This window comes from Canis lupus, chromosome 18 (assembly GCF_003254725.2).
Source record: "Canis lupus dingo isolate Sandy chromosome 18, ASM325472v2, whole genome shotgun sequence".
Classification (NCBI taxonomy): domain Eukaryota; kingdom Metazoa; phylum Chordata; class Mammalia; order Carnivora; family Canidae; genus Canis; species Canis lupus.
Window position 1 is genome coordinate 40671292 of NC_064260.1, and position 15288 is coordinate 40686579.

The 15288-nt window shown below is 37.3% G+C and overlaps 2 protein-coding genes across 2 annotated transcripts; one reads left to right on the plus strand and one right to left on the minus strand.

Annotated features, from left to right (window-relative positions):
• The first annotated feature begins 396 nt into the window (after window positions 1-396).
• On the plus strand, window positions 397-1321 carry LOC112641822 (olfactory receptor 4C6-like). Its single transcript, XM_025419152.3, is given in 3 exon segments — window positions 397-580; window positions 583-726; window positions 729-1321. Coding segments are annotated over 3 exon segments (921 nt in total).
• Window positions 1322-5728: 4407 nt separating this feature from the next.
• On the minus strand, window positions 5729-9472 carry LOC112663629 (olfactory receptor 4C11-like). The gene has a single exon (XM_049096607.1). The coding sequence runs from the start codon at window positions 9461-9463 to the stop codon at window positions 8549-8551; it is 915 nt and encodes a 304-aa protein (XP_048952564.1). The 5' UTR covers window positions 9464-9472; the 3' UTR covers window positions 5729-8548.
• Window positions 9473-15288: the final 5816 nt, after the last annotated feature.

Here is a 15288-nt window from a genome sequence, read left to right on the forward strand (position 1 = left end):
CCTAAACTCGAACATCATCTGTAAAAAAAAAAAAAAAAAAAAAAAAGTCACTCATAGGATTATTCCAGTACTCAGAGTAGGGTAGGTGCTCAAAAAAGTTAGCTAATAATATTAATAAAGGAAGGAAAACTATATTTCACTTGGAAGAACAATTAAAAAAAGAGGAGAAATGTCCTGGGAGAAGCTAGCATTAATGAAGTGTCTACCTTTTAAGCTCTTTATTTAATATATTATTAAGATCCAAATGCTTTAATGGTGAAGAGATGAATAAAGATGAATAACACAGTCTGTGAGGTCCTGGAAAGACATGAGGCCAAATAATCATTACTTAAATATCACTTGTTGCTTTTTTAGGTTTTCCAGATCTCCAATGGAGCCCGTATCAGCACCTAATATATGGAGAATCCAAAAAATGTGACTGAATTCATACATTTGGGCATTACAGAGAACCCAGAGCTGCGGAAAATGCTCTCTGCTGTGTTTCTAATCATGTATGTGTTCACGGTTTTGGGAAACCTAGTAATTGTGGTAACTGTGATCACAAGTCAAAGTCTGAGATCACCTATGTATTTTTTCCTTACTTTCTTATCCTTTTGGATGTTACCTACTCTTCTGTCATTGCCCCCAAGATGATTGTGGACTCCCTCTCCAAGAGCACTGTCATCTCCTTAAAAGGTTGCATGGCGCAGCTCCTTGCAGAGCATTTCTTTGGTGGTGTGGGGATCATCCTCTCATCGTGATGGCCTATGACCGCTACGTGGCCATCTGTAAGCCCCTGCACTACTCGACCATCATGAGCCCTCAGATGTGCTGCCTGCTGCTGGGAGGGGCCTGGGTGGGGGGATTTATCCATGCAGCAATACAGCTTCTCTTCATGTATCAAATACCCTTCTGTGGCCCCAATGTCATTGATCATTTTATATGCGATTTGTTTCCCTTGTTGAAACTGGCCTGCATGGACACCCATACCCTGGGTCTCCTAGTCATCCTCAACAGTGGGGTGATGTGTATGACCATCTTCCTTATTCTCATTGCCTCCTACGTGGTCATCCTCTGCTCTCTGAAGTCTTGCAGCTCTGAAGGGTGGCGCAAAGCCATCTCCACCTGTGGCTCCCACCTCACCGTGGTTGTCTTGTTCTTTGTGCCATGCATTTTCCTGTACGTGCGGCCTGTGGCCACCTACCCCATTGACAAGGCAATGGCTGTGTCTGATTCCATCATCACACCCATGTTAAATCCCTTGATCTACACCCTGAGGAATTCAGAGGTGATAAATGCCATGAGGAAACTGGGGAAACAAAGGAGTTTTGTTGGCAAGTGATGGTCATGCTAAGACATCAGTGTTTCCCATTAAGGGAGATTCTTTCTGAAAGGTGAGAGAAATAAGCTATTCATCACCACTACAGCATAGAGAGTTTTGAAAAACATAAACCTGGTTGGGGCCCTCGGTGGCTCAGTCAGTTAAATACCTGCCTTTTGCTCAGGTCATGATCCCAGGGTCCTTGCTCAGTGATTCTCCCTCTCCTTTTCCCTCTGGGGAGAAGGGTTCGTGCTTGTTCTCATTCTCTCTCTCAAATATATAAGTAGAATCTTTTAAAAGTGTATATCTGTTTGGGGCACCTAAGTGACACAGTCTGTTAAGCATCTGACTCTTGATTTAGGTTCAGATCACAATCTCAGTGTCCTGGGATTAAGACCCTCATCAGGCTTCAGGCTCAGGGGAGAGACTGCTTGAGAGTCTCTCACCTTCTGCTTCTGCCCCTCCTCCTTTCACCCTTGCATATTCTCTCTCTCTCTCTTTCAAATAAATAAATAAGTCTTTAAAAATATGTAAACCTGCTTTGTGATTTAGGATTTAAGGATTATGGACTTGTTAAAGGATCATAATACTTTACTGCTTTATACACTTCCTTAGCTTCCCATTGCCTTTGGAAACATCTGGACTTTGTGGTAAAATTCCCTGATTGATCGATCTTTCTACTGCCTCTAAGTCTCCCACCCCATCTGGCGCACCTCACTTACTCCCTTACTGTACATCAGCAGGTGTTGGCTATTTTCATCTGCCCCCAGAGCTCTTTGCGACTTTCTCACCTTGGTGCTTTTGCTTCTCTCTTTCTGAAAGCAAGTCTCATCTTGTTCAATGGTTGCTTCCTCATAACCTATAGTCTTGGAAAAGAAATTAACTGGCCTTACCTCAGAGAGCTTCCCCCATGATTCTTTTAAAGACTTTTTCACTCTTTACAAAATTTCCTATGTCAAGATCTTCTTTATTTTCTTTATAAAAATAATTACAAGTATGATTACTTTTGCATAATCATTTAAGTTTTGCTCCTTGCCTTCTCTCTAATATACCAGACATCCTGACAGATAGACTTTTGTCTTATTTATGCTTGGCATCTGTTAGGTTTCCATAAAGATCTGTTGAATGATTATAGAATGCAAGAGACTTTTCTCCCTAAAAAACTAGCCTAATTTGGATGGTGAGATGAAAAAAGGAGACGATCAAAAAATATCAAAAATAAACAAGCAGGAAAGATGCTATATTTTGTCCAATGTTTTTTTGTTTTTGTTGTTTTGCATCAATTGAGAGGATCATGTGGTTCTTGTCTTTTCTTTTATCAATGTGATGTATCACACTGACTGATTTGCAGATGTCGAACCACCCTTGCAGCCCAGGAATAAATCCCACTTGGTCTTGGAGAATAATCCTTTTAATGTACTGTTGGAACCTATGGCTAGTATTTTTGTGAGTGTTTTGACATTCTGCTCCAAAGGCATGAATGAAGCAAAAGCAAGAATGAACTATTGTTACTTCATCAACATAACAAGCTTTTGCATAACAAAGAAAATAGTCAAAAAAAGTAAAAGGCAATCTGCAGAATGGGAGAAGATATTTGTAAATGACAAATAAAGGGCTAGTATCCAAGATGTATAAAGAACTTTCAAAAGCAACACCCAAAAAACAATCATGATAAGAAATGGTCAGAAGACATGAACAGACATTTCTCCAAAGAAGGCATACAAATGGCCAACAGATATATGAAAAAATGTTCAATGTCACTTGGCATCAAAACCACAATGAGATACCATCTCCTATCAATCAGAACGACTAAAATTAATGTCAGGAAACAACAAATGTTGGCAAGGATACAGAGAAAGGAGAATTCTCTCAAAGTGTTGGTGGGAATGAAAGCTCGTGCAGCCACTCTGGAAAGCACTACCGAGGATCCTCCAGAAGTTAAAAATAGAGCTATCTGGTGACCTAGCAACTACACTAATATTTATCCCAAAGGAAAAATGTAGTGATCCAAAGGAGTGCCTGTAACCCAATGTTTATAGCAATAATGTCCACAATAGCCAAACTGTGGAAAGAGCCAGACGTCCACCCACAGATGAATGAATAAAGAAGATCTGATTTTATATATATATAAACCATATATAACTATAAATATATATTATAATATATAAAACCATATATATTATTATATATAATATAATGGAATATTACTCAGGTATCAGAAAAAATGAAATATAATTTACATTGATGTGGATAGAACTGGAGGATATTATACTGAATGAAATAAGTTAATCAGAGAAAGACAATTATCATATGGTTTCACTCATATGAGGAATATAGAACTAGCACAGAGGATCACAGAGGAAGGAAGAGAAAACAGAATGGGAAGAAATCAGAGAGGGAGGCAAACCACGAGAGACTCTTACCTACGAGAAAGAAACTGAAGGTTACTGGAGAGGAAGTAGATGGGAAGATGGGGTAATTGGATGACAGGAATTAAGAAGGGCATGTGATATGATGAGCACTAGATTTTATAGGTAACTGATGGATTACTGAATTCTACATCTGAAAATAATGCACAGTTTCTGGGCTAATTAAATTTAAATAAAACAAACAAACAGAAGAGACAGAGTGAAAATGAGAATGGAATCAGTAGAAATAGAGGGCTCTGGTTATTTTATGGAGGGTACCTCATAATATGCAGACAGAGAAGGATTCTATCAGCAGTTAACATTTCAGCTTATTTTAAATTCTTTTGAGATTTTTGGAGGAAAAGTGCTAAAACATATCAATCAATATGTTTAATGATGATGAGCACCAATAAATAACAAAAATGATCAGGTTTGGAAACAGCCATGTGAGGATTAGTGAGGTGAAAATTCTAGAAAAAGAGACTAATGTAGAACTACTGTGATTTTTTTCAAGGAACCATGAAAGACCAGGAGCATAATGGTCCAGATTGAGAGTGGCAAGAAGCAAGAAATACACACCTGTGTACCTCAGATTATGTAGTGCCGAGACCACTAAATCTCCCTGAAGCTGCAAAGAACATAAATGTTGTTATTATCTTTTAAAAATGACCCAGACTCAAAAATTCTTCAGGAATGGTGACTGACTCTCACTTTTGTACTATAGAGGAGTTAGGGAATAGGATTGAAAAGTACTTGATAAGGGGCAAAGAACTAATGTTATATTAGCTTTAGGTTTATGATTCTTACTCTCTTTTTAAAAAGATTTTATTTAAAAAAATAAAAAATAAAATAAAAGATTTTATTTATTCATGAGAGAAACAAAGAGAGAGGCAGAGCCATAGCCAGATGGAGAGGCAGGCTCCCCATGGGGAGTCTGATATGGACTCAAACCTGGGATCCAAGCATCATGACCCAAGTCAAAGGCAGATGCTCAACCACTGAGCCACCCAGGTACCCCTGATTCTATTAATGAGAGCTTTTTATGACTGTGGCATCCTATAATTGAGGGTCAACTACCAGTTTGTTCACATCTCTTCATAGATGATTAAATTAGTCTCAGGAAACAGCATGCCTCCATTGATCTTAAATACATTTTAGCAGATAAGGCCTGGAAATATTTTACATATTCTGCTCTCCAACACAATCCATAGTTTGCTGATTACTGCTACCAGAATTTTCTAATAATCTTATTATATTGTTTTAAAAAAGACTAATTCCAGGAGGCCAACATGGGATTTGATAACATTTTTTCTGAATTATAATTAAAGCACAGGAAGCTAAAAGTACATGAGTTTAACGTGAAAAAGGGTATGTTCCAGAAACTTAAAGAAAATGTCACAGTTAATTCTAAGAGAGATCCATTAAATTCAGGAATAAGGCCACCTTTTAAAACTGCCATTATTACATAATTTATTGAGTTTTAATGCCCAGTTCTCAATCTCATATACTTATTTGAATCAGGAAGATAATAAAAATTGAATAAAGCCAAACTATGCAAAAACATTTAAGAAAAAATTTAAGACCTTTGCTCCCTGTAGAAAAGGAGCAAATCTTGACCCCTTTAAAAGTCTGGCAGGACTAAACTCTGGTGTGTCGTTGCCTAAAGAGGGGCACATATCCAAATTTTTCCCAAATTCAGCTTTTCAAGAGAAATCAGGTATTCATATTTAATATGTATTTTAATGATTTGAATATACTGATGACCGATTACACTTATAAAATCTTTTATGCTAAACAATAATCTTTGGATTAAACAAATTTACAATTTTTCAGGTAAATTCGGTCTAGCAGGCTGTCACTTTGGAAGATTTTGTATCAACCAATGAAATAAGAGGAAAAGGAAATACAGCAGTCAGAACCAAACATGAAACAACACAAGTCATTATTGGCTGGTGTATTCATCTAGTTTGCCAAACCAAGACAATCAACTGAGAGATTACAGTGTTTATTAAAAGAGCTCAGTCAAAAATCAGCATAATAATACTTCTAAATGTAAGTATAATGGACAATTATAAAACTGAAATAAATCTCCTTCACAATAACAATAAAATTAAGAGATGCAACAGAAATGTGAACAGTCTTCATGAAGAACACTAAACCTCATCACAAAAGACATGTTAAAACTGAGTCAGGTGAATTATACAATTTGAGATGGAAGTAACTCACAAGTTAAAGTTGTTAATATTTCCCAATTAATTGACATACTGAGTGAATTCCTAAACAAAATCTCTGGAGAAGATTTGCATGGAAATGGAGAGAATTATTCTAAACTCCACATGGTTGAATATATAGAAGAAAAGACTCAAAGATTTTGGAGAGGATGAGGAGAAGAACCAAGTGCAAATATGTCATAAAGCTATAGTAATTTTTCAAATCGAGTATGCTCACAGAATAAACAAATATATTAAGAGGACAGAGTATCATGCAAAGAAATTCAACCGTATATATATTTGGTAATTTAATATAGGATTAGGTTGAAAGTATTAACATGAAAATAAATTATATTAAGAGAAATGACTATCAATTTGGGGAAAAAAGTTAAAACGTATATCAAAAACTCAATAAAAAGCATTCCCAACAGGAGTCGATGTGTATGGGAGACATTAAAAACATAGGGGGAAAGGATGCAGAATAAGATAAAAATACATTTTAAATCGAGTTACAGCAGGAATGGGGACATGGGAGATGGGATGCAGGGAAAGTGTACTCGTTTCTTTTATTCATAACTCATAATTATTTTTAATAATATAAAAACAAACCCGATTCAAAGAAAATGTAGTGTTTTAAATTTCTGGACGTAATGCAGTCACTGAACTTCCCCTTTGCTGAAAGTAGCTAGATGCTGCACAAAATACTGGAAACATCGTATTCAGTTTTGGATGACTGGCAACATACTCCTGGGACCCCTTACAAAAAGGAGACAGATCAGGTGAGTGCTAGGACAGACTCAGGCTGACCAAGAGACCTCCAACCCCTTGTAGAGGTGAGGAGAACTGGCAAAAGGCTCCCCTCACCCTTGACATCACAAAATGGTTTTCTAAGAGCTCTCTTGGATCTTGAATGAATTAATTTTCTCTTTTTTCCCCCTGAACACTCAAGGATTGATTTTCAGACTTCCTTTCCTTTCTCCTCTTCCAATACTTGGAGTGATTCCTTGTCCCCTTTCCTCATGACTACTTCCTCATGTCAATCCCCACCCAATTCACTTTGAAGTATTCCCCATTGGCAGATACGGTTTAATTATACCAATTTGTTCAAGAAAATGTATCTTTTCTGTGAGTGCAAACAAATATTTCTCTAATGTCCTCATTTGTTACCTGATAAATGTCCTCTTTGGGACTTAAATAACTAGTCCAGCACCACCTCCTATATAAGAATACTAAGCATCTTTGGTGAGACATGATAATATTGGCAGAAACTTCTCACATACTTATGAAATTCATTGTATTCTTTTCTCATTAGCTTATATCAATTAAAGTAATACTTCCTGGTGCCAATTTGATGGGAATTATAAACTTAGGTACTGAAAGAGTATCACATGACAGTGCTTGATTATAGATTATGATGTGGTGGTGGTGGTGGCAGGTGTGTATTATACATATCAGTTGGGTGATCTTCAAAGGTGAAAATATGTATTTTAAAACATTCTCATATAAAAACAAAAGACCATAATTGAAAGCACTAAAAGGGTCTTTCCAATCCTGGGTTCACCCAAAGAATCTGGATTTTAATTTTTTGGACGCTAAGGACACACCACCTGTCAATGAAAAAAGTACTTTTTCCTAACACCTGAAAAAACATGGCAGTCAAGGAAGTTAACCTACACTAATTCAATGATATAAAGATCCTAGGAAACTTAATTTTTTCCCTGTGTGCTCATATACCTGGAATTAATTCTCAAAATATAAGAAAAGTTCCCACTTTTCTTTTCCTGTTTCTTGCTCTTCAACATGCGTTGTTCTTTAGCCTCCTTCTCCAATTTAGCCTCCCTTCTGTTTATTTCCTTCTTCATATTTCTGATGCCAACCCCTCTCACTCCCTCTTCCCTCTCCCTCGTGAAGAGTAATGGGAAGGACCTTGCCTATGGCAGCTGACTGGCTGATACCACCCATCACAGTCAAGTATTAGACTTTCCTTCTTTCACCACTCACAGAACTTTGAGAAGTTCTCCAGACACAGTACAGGTTTTCAATGAGATATCAAGCTTTTCTTGGAAGTTGAAGATCCCTCCGTGTGGATTCCCCAGTGAGGCAACGTCAGGCACAGATTCCAGAGCAGAATTCTCTTAGAAAGCCATCTCCAAATCCCAGGTCGTCAAGACAGTCACCTACACTCTCTAAGTTCCAGGTCCATATGGGTTAGCTCTTATGACCACATTCATAAAAATAGACTACAATTTAAGAAAGAATTGGTGTGTGTTCACACACACAATCATTCTGTCACTAATTAGTACATTTTTTTTTTCTGAAGACAAATTGGTCCAGGAAACTAAATTATCATGTGAATATGACCAGATGTCAATACCACTCAACTAAGGGCCAGGATTAGTTGCTCAAAATGGTTTTGGACTATATAAGTAACCTTATTCTAAGCAATCCGTTCAGAATAAGGAGTCTATATATTTATTAATATGAAAATAAATATAAAAATAGTATGGTTAAAATTACTTAATTGGTTTTTCATCCCAAAAGGAATATTTTATCTTTTCTGTTCATGAAGCAAAACCAAGGTGTTAAGGAAGTATACATTAGGATCCCTGAATATCACGTATCAACATAAATCACACTTTGTTACACCATAACTTTTTCATGGCATTTTTCACTTCTGCATTCCTCAGTGTATAGATCAGAGGGTTGAGCAAGGGTGCCCCAATGGTATAAAACACAGCCACCACCTTGTCTACTGGAAATGTGGTTGCCGGACGTGTATATATGAATATACATGGGCCAAAAAATAGGACAACCACAATAAAATGGGAGGTGCAGGTTGAAAGGGCTTTTCGCCTTCCTTCTGCACTGTAGTTTCTCAGAGAGTACAAGATGATAACATAGGAGATAAGCAGGATTATGAAACTCACTGTGCATATGGCTCCACTGTTAGAAACAACTAGCAAATTTATTACATAAGTGTCCATGCAAGCAAGTTTCAACAAGGGCTGCAAGTCACAGAAATAGTGATCAATCACATTGGGACCACAGAAAGGCAATCTCAAAGCCAGGAAAATTTGTGCTGAAGAGTGGATACAGGATCCCACCCAACCCAGAATCACCAGCACACTGCAGACATGCCTGTTCATGATGGTTGTGTATCGCAAGGGCTTACAAATGGCTACATAGCGATCAAAAGCCATGACGATCAGCACGAAGATTTCCATGCATCCAAAGAAGTGGGCTGAAAAGACCTGAGTCATGCACTCATTGTAGGAAATGGTCTTCCTCTGAGAAATGGCATCCACAATCAATCTGGGGGAAATGGTTGTAGAGAGGCAAGCATCAGTAAAGGACAGGTAAAATAGGAAGAAGTACATGGGACTCCCAAGGGTCCTGCTTCTTTTAATAGTCACTACAATGAGAAAGTTTCCCAACAGTGTGGCAAGATAAAGCATCAAGAAGACCCCAAATATTGCTTTCTGTTTTCTTGGATCCTGTGTCAAGCCAAACAGAATGAATTCATTCACAGTGCTATTCATCACCATTTTGTTGGTTGCAGGTAAGGTGACCTTGATAAGACCCTAATCTGCAAAGGGAAGAAGAAGTCACATTATGGAGAGATCAGTAGGTTGAACTCTGTATTCCTTATCTGCTCCATGTTACTCCAACTTCCTTTAATTTCCTATGAATCTTTGTGAATCTGCAGAAGTCCAAGCCTCTCCAAGATTGATTGATTGATTGATTGATTCAGAAACTAACCCAATTGGATCAAAGCCTTTGCATTTGGAGAATAAAAAGTCAATATCCTTCAAAATTTTTGAATTCTACAAAGATTGAAAATGGCAGAAATTGTACTTTCCTTGGGCAATGAATTAGCTGCCTTAAAATTTAGCCTTAATCTGAAAAATTGAAATCTGTCTAAACTAGAGATTTCATGTGGGAAAGTCATAGTTGAAAAACATGGAAAAGCAAGTTTTCCTTCCAGCCAAAGGCCATGAATAACCAGGATATGAAATTGGATATATTTCTGTGGTCAAATATAAAATTTGGAGACATACAAATTTAGCCCAATTGGAATTTGAGCCTATCTATAATAAAGTGCCCACCTCCTAAGAAGTGAGAGTTGCACTGAAAACATTCATCTTTGTATCTGCTGCACTGAGAAACAGTGGAAAGCATACAAGTACATTCGTTGTGGCCCCAACAAAACAAATCAGTGGTGGCTTCAGATCTGTCACTTCCTCTCTCACAGAAGGACCAGAATTGCTCACTCTCAGTTGTCTCTCTGAGAGTGGATGAAGGGGGGTGTGTAGCAAAATTACACACCTCTCCTTCGGCTTTAATAGGATCATTTTGTCATTGTTCCTTATGCTTTTGTTGTTATTGTTAAGATTTATATTTTTTTAGAATAGTGTTAGATTCATATCAAAACTGAGAGAAAGGCACAAAGAGTCCCCATATAGCTCTGCCCCCACAAAATATCACCTCTTATCATTATCAACACTTCTGCCTGAATGGCACACTTGTCACAACTGATGAGCCAACCATAACCCACCATCAGCAACCAGAGGCCAGAGTTAACCCTAGGGTCCACTCTTCATGTGGTACATTCTATGGATTTGAAGATGTGTTAAGGACATGCATTCATCATTATAATATCATACGGGGCTTTTTCACTACCCTAAAAGCAGAATCATTTAGATTCCCAGAATATAGAAAATAATAATTCTTTTCACATAGTGTATAACATCCATTAAATTCTGAATAAAACCTCTTACATCATTTTGTTGGGAAAAATAGCAGATTGAATGAGATACCCATATGAATTTGCACTGTGAGAATTATTAGTTCATACATACCACAAAATCAAGCTGGTATTTCACAAACATCAGTATTACAAATGGCCAATCCCAGTATTCATTAAGTGGACACTCCATGTTTCTAAACAGAAAGAAAGGACACAATTTCAGATATTCTCTCTTTCTCCTCATCCTCTGCCCTCTACTTCTTTTTATTGCTTTGCTATATCTTGAAAAGGACATTATAAAAATATGGTGAATCATGAAAATGACAAAATGGTTACTATGGCTTTCTAATGCAACGGCTGAAATACTCACCATGACTTTGCAAGCCATCATACACAGTTCCATAACCTTGCTGACCACTTTCCTCTCCTGCCTCTGGGCATGTGTGCTCCAACCACACCTGATATTACTATCCTTCATAAATATACCCACACTCCATATCATTCACTAAGTTTTCAGCATTTCTTAGTGACAATGACCTTCCTCTGATACAACCTACATTCTGCATTGTTAACTGTGCACACAGTACTCAGTTCAGATGCCATCCTCTCAGAAAACCTTCTTGCTAATGACTTTCCAATGGTAAAAACTGTGTGTGTGTGCATGTGTGTGTGTGTGTGTCTGTGTGCAGTGAGTCAATCCTTAATTATAGCCTTCTTCATTTTGGTTTTAATTTCTTTGTTCATTTGATTTTATGTTCCATAAAGCAAGTTCATTTTGTTCTATTTTGGGTAATTCAGGATAGGCTGGCAGGCAATTTACTGGAGAGCAGTCAAAAAAAAACCAGTATCAGAACGCTAGCCCTGTGCTCCATGGCAACCTCTCCTACTTGGACACTCCACTCACTACTGCCATGAGAAGCATCAGACCCCAGCCACTCGAGTGGAACCAGCATAAAGCCAGAAACCATACATAGGTAAGGAACAAAGCCATGGACACATCCAGTACATGTCCTAACTAGCAAATGGATGGAAAATCCTGATGAGTCAGAAAAAAAAAGAAAAGAGAGATCAGCATTTATATTTATACTTAAATGTAAAGACACAGTGCAAGGCTGAGCAAAGAATTTTGCTAGGGACAAAGGAGCGCTTCACCCTAGGATTTCACTAGAGTTTTCTTCTCATTCCTCCACTCTGTAGATCATCTCTCAATCCAACACCAGAAAGAAAATGTAATTCTTAGGTATTCAGTGGGTTTGGGCAGCCAACATTACAGTCATTAATATCAGAACAAGGAGTATCATAGTGCCATAGAATCAGTGGTAACAACACTTTCTATGAATACTGATTGCGGAGGTCAGTATACAGCCTTTCCTTTTCCTGACCTTAAGCTTTGCAAGTAAGTAATCCACCTGTGTAGGATACTATACCTCTACACCCTTCAATGTACCCCTCATTCAATAAGAATTAGTCCTGAGACAGTGCTGCATCAAGGACAGTGAAAGGCAAAAACTCTGACACATCAGAATCTTCTCATTACTGAGAGAAATAAGCTTCCTGGCACGTCATGCTTCTCAAAGATTGAAAGAATTACATAATGGCAACTATCAGAAACTTCAGTACTGAATGGGAATCAAGAGAATGAATGTAGTTTACTAAAAAAAAAAAGTAATTTACGTGGGTTTTTAAACTTACCATATTTCTTGCTCAGAAGGAGATGAGATCCAATAGAGAGCCCATAGTTTTTTCTCTTGCAAATCTGATTTATCTTGAAGATGAATCATGTGCAGTGTGTTTGAAACATGTAATCTGTACTTCGAATACATCTACTCAGCTTTCCATTGCAGGATCTATGTGGAGAGAAGATACACCACAGGTAGCCAATCTTTCCTAGAGGCTTGGGTTAGAGTCTTCAATGAGGTCTGTAATATCAGCAGAACATTTCTTATTTCTACTGTTAGAACTTTCTAGAATATAAAGGAATTATTCCCACAATCCTATGATAGAAAAATCTCTAAAGGCAGCTCTATGCCCAAAAACAATTCCTTGGCAGAGCGTATGGATTAAACATTTCTTCCTCCTCCAATAGATATATAGAGATTTCACAGAAGTTCACAAATACCCAGCCTTTGGAGGAATAAGGGCTGTGCCCTTCCCACCCAACCCCAGAGGATTTGCTCTACAAACTACTTAGCTCAGTCCCTCCTGGATCAATGCAAACCACGGGGCCAAGTAATCCCAGACAGGCTATCATCTGACAGATCCTGTCCACAGAATCCATCTCTCCTCCTAGACTCCCAAAGGGACCCATCCCATTTCAGTGACCAACTGCTCCACTGGTGTCCCTGGTCTAAGGAGAAAGTATGCCTTTCAAGTCACAATGAAGTAGAGACTAATAAAAGTTCCCAAAGACTTTTCTCTTTAAGTGAAATCTTTTCTAACAGCACATGAACCTCTGAGCCCAGCTACATTTTCCAACACATGTGATATGATTGAGTTTTATTTTCATAATAAACGTCTCTATGACTTTGAGCAAGTTTCTTAACTTCTCCCATTTTCCTATCTGTAATGATAGGAAAATGATACTGTAGATATATAATAATTATTTTCAATCTTAATAATACTGGTAAAATATAATTACAGTGACAACCACTAATTAGGATTTCTATAATTTCTATAATGCTTTGAAGTTATTCAGTCAAATGTAAAGAAAAGATAGAAAATTGGAAATGAAAATGCTTTTACTGATTTTTTTTTTGTTTTTAAAGCAACTTAAGGAGGAATGCCTTCCTGCTTCAGTGGTTGAGCATCTCCTCTGGCTCAGGACGTGATCTCAGAGTGCCAGATTGTCTCCCACATCTGGCTCCCTGTAAGGACCTGCTTCTCCTTCTTCCTGTATCTCTGCCTCTTTCACTATGTGTCTCTAATGAATAAATAAATAAATATTAAAAAAATAAAGCCGCGTAAGTTATAATTTACCTACAAAACATGCACATATTTTTGATTGAACAATTCTATACATTATCGGTGCTCAACACGACAGGTGTTCTCTCAATTACATTCACCCTTTTATCCTAACTGCCCACCTTCCCTCTGGTAACCACCATTTTATTCTCCATATTTTAAGAATCTGAGTTTTTTTGTTTGTGACCTTTTTTCTTTGCTCATTTGTCTTCTTTCTGAAATCTACATAGATAGTAGTGAATTCATATGGTATTTGTCTTAGTCTGTCTGAATTTCACTTATGTTTAGACTGACTCAATCCATTCATGTTGTTGCAAAAATATATTTGGATAAATAATAGTGGAATTACTGGATCATATGGCAATTCTATTTTTCTATTTTTCATTTTTGAGGAACCTCCATCCTGATTTCTACAGTGGCCGCACCAGTTTATATTCCCACCAGAGGGTATGAGGGTACATTTTATTCCCATCCTTGCCAACACTCTTTATTTCTTGTTTTTTTTTCTTTTTATTTTAGCCATTCTGACTGGTGTGAAGTGACATCCCACTGTGATTTTGATTTTCATTTCCCTGATGATGAGTGACATTGAACATCTTTTCATGTGTTGACTTGTTATTTCTCTGTCTTCTTAGAAAAATGTCTATTCAGGTTCTCTGTCCATTTTTTAAGTAAGATTTTTAGTCTTTGTGGTGGTGAGTTATGTACATTCTTTACATCTTTTAGATATTATCACCTTAACATTTTCATCTGTCTCCATGAATATTTTGATTTCCCGTTTGATTATTTGTTTGACCTATTTAATGTTTAGGAGTAGGATTCTTTGCTTCATGTATTTGTGTTCTTTCTAGATTTTAACTTGTGAGTACTTCAACTTTTATACGACTGTGACCAAAAAGGTGTATAATATGATTTCACTTTTTTAATTTGTTAAGTCTTGTTTGTTATGTAGCCTAAATGAGATCTATTCAAGATAATGTCCCCTGTGAACTTGAAAAGAATGTCTTCTGCTGCATTGGGATATAATGTTCTGAATATCTTAGTCCCATTTAGTCAAATAAGTCATTCAAAGCCACTCTTTCTAGTTTATTTATTTTTTGTCTGGATGATCTGTCTATTGGTGGAGCTGAGGTATAAGAATTCCCTACTGTTATTGCATTACTGCAAATTTCTTCTTTTGTGCCTGTTAGTAGTTGTGTAATTCATTTAGGTGAAAACATCTGTGGTCCCAGTAATTACAACGGTTATATCCTTTTGTTGAACTCACTTCAGAACTAAGACACGCAGAGGTGGAAAGAGACGGGATGGAAAAACATTTACCATGCAAATAGAAGCAAAAGGAAAGCTAAGGCAGAAATACTAATATCAGACAAAATAGGTGAGTCATGTCTCGTCTCTTCTCTGATCAAAGTTCTCCAATGGTGCTCCACTTCATTTCATCAAAAGGGAAGACATGTAATGCAACCTACAAGGCTCTATGTGATCTAGACCCAACAATCCCTCTTTGATCTCACCTAGTACTCTAGGATCCCATCTCATTAGCCTCATACCCTCCAAGACATTACTGTAGTGTATATCCACATGGCTGACTCCTTCACCATCTTCAAGTATTTATTCCAGTGTGATGTCTGCCACGAAGACTTCTCTGACCACCTATTTAAA

Excerpts from the sequence above, each read along its gene's own strand:
- LOC112663629 (XM_049096607.1), bottom strand. The coding sequence starts at position 9,463 with ATGGTGATGAATAGCACTGTGAATGAATTCATTCTGTTTGGCTTGACA.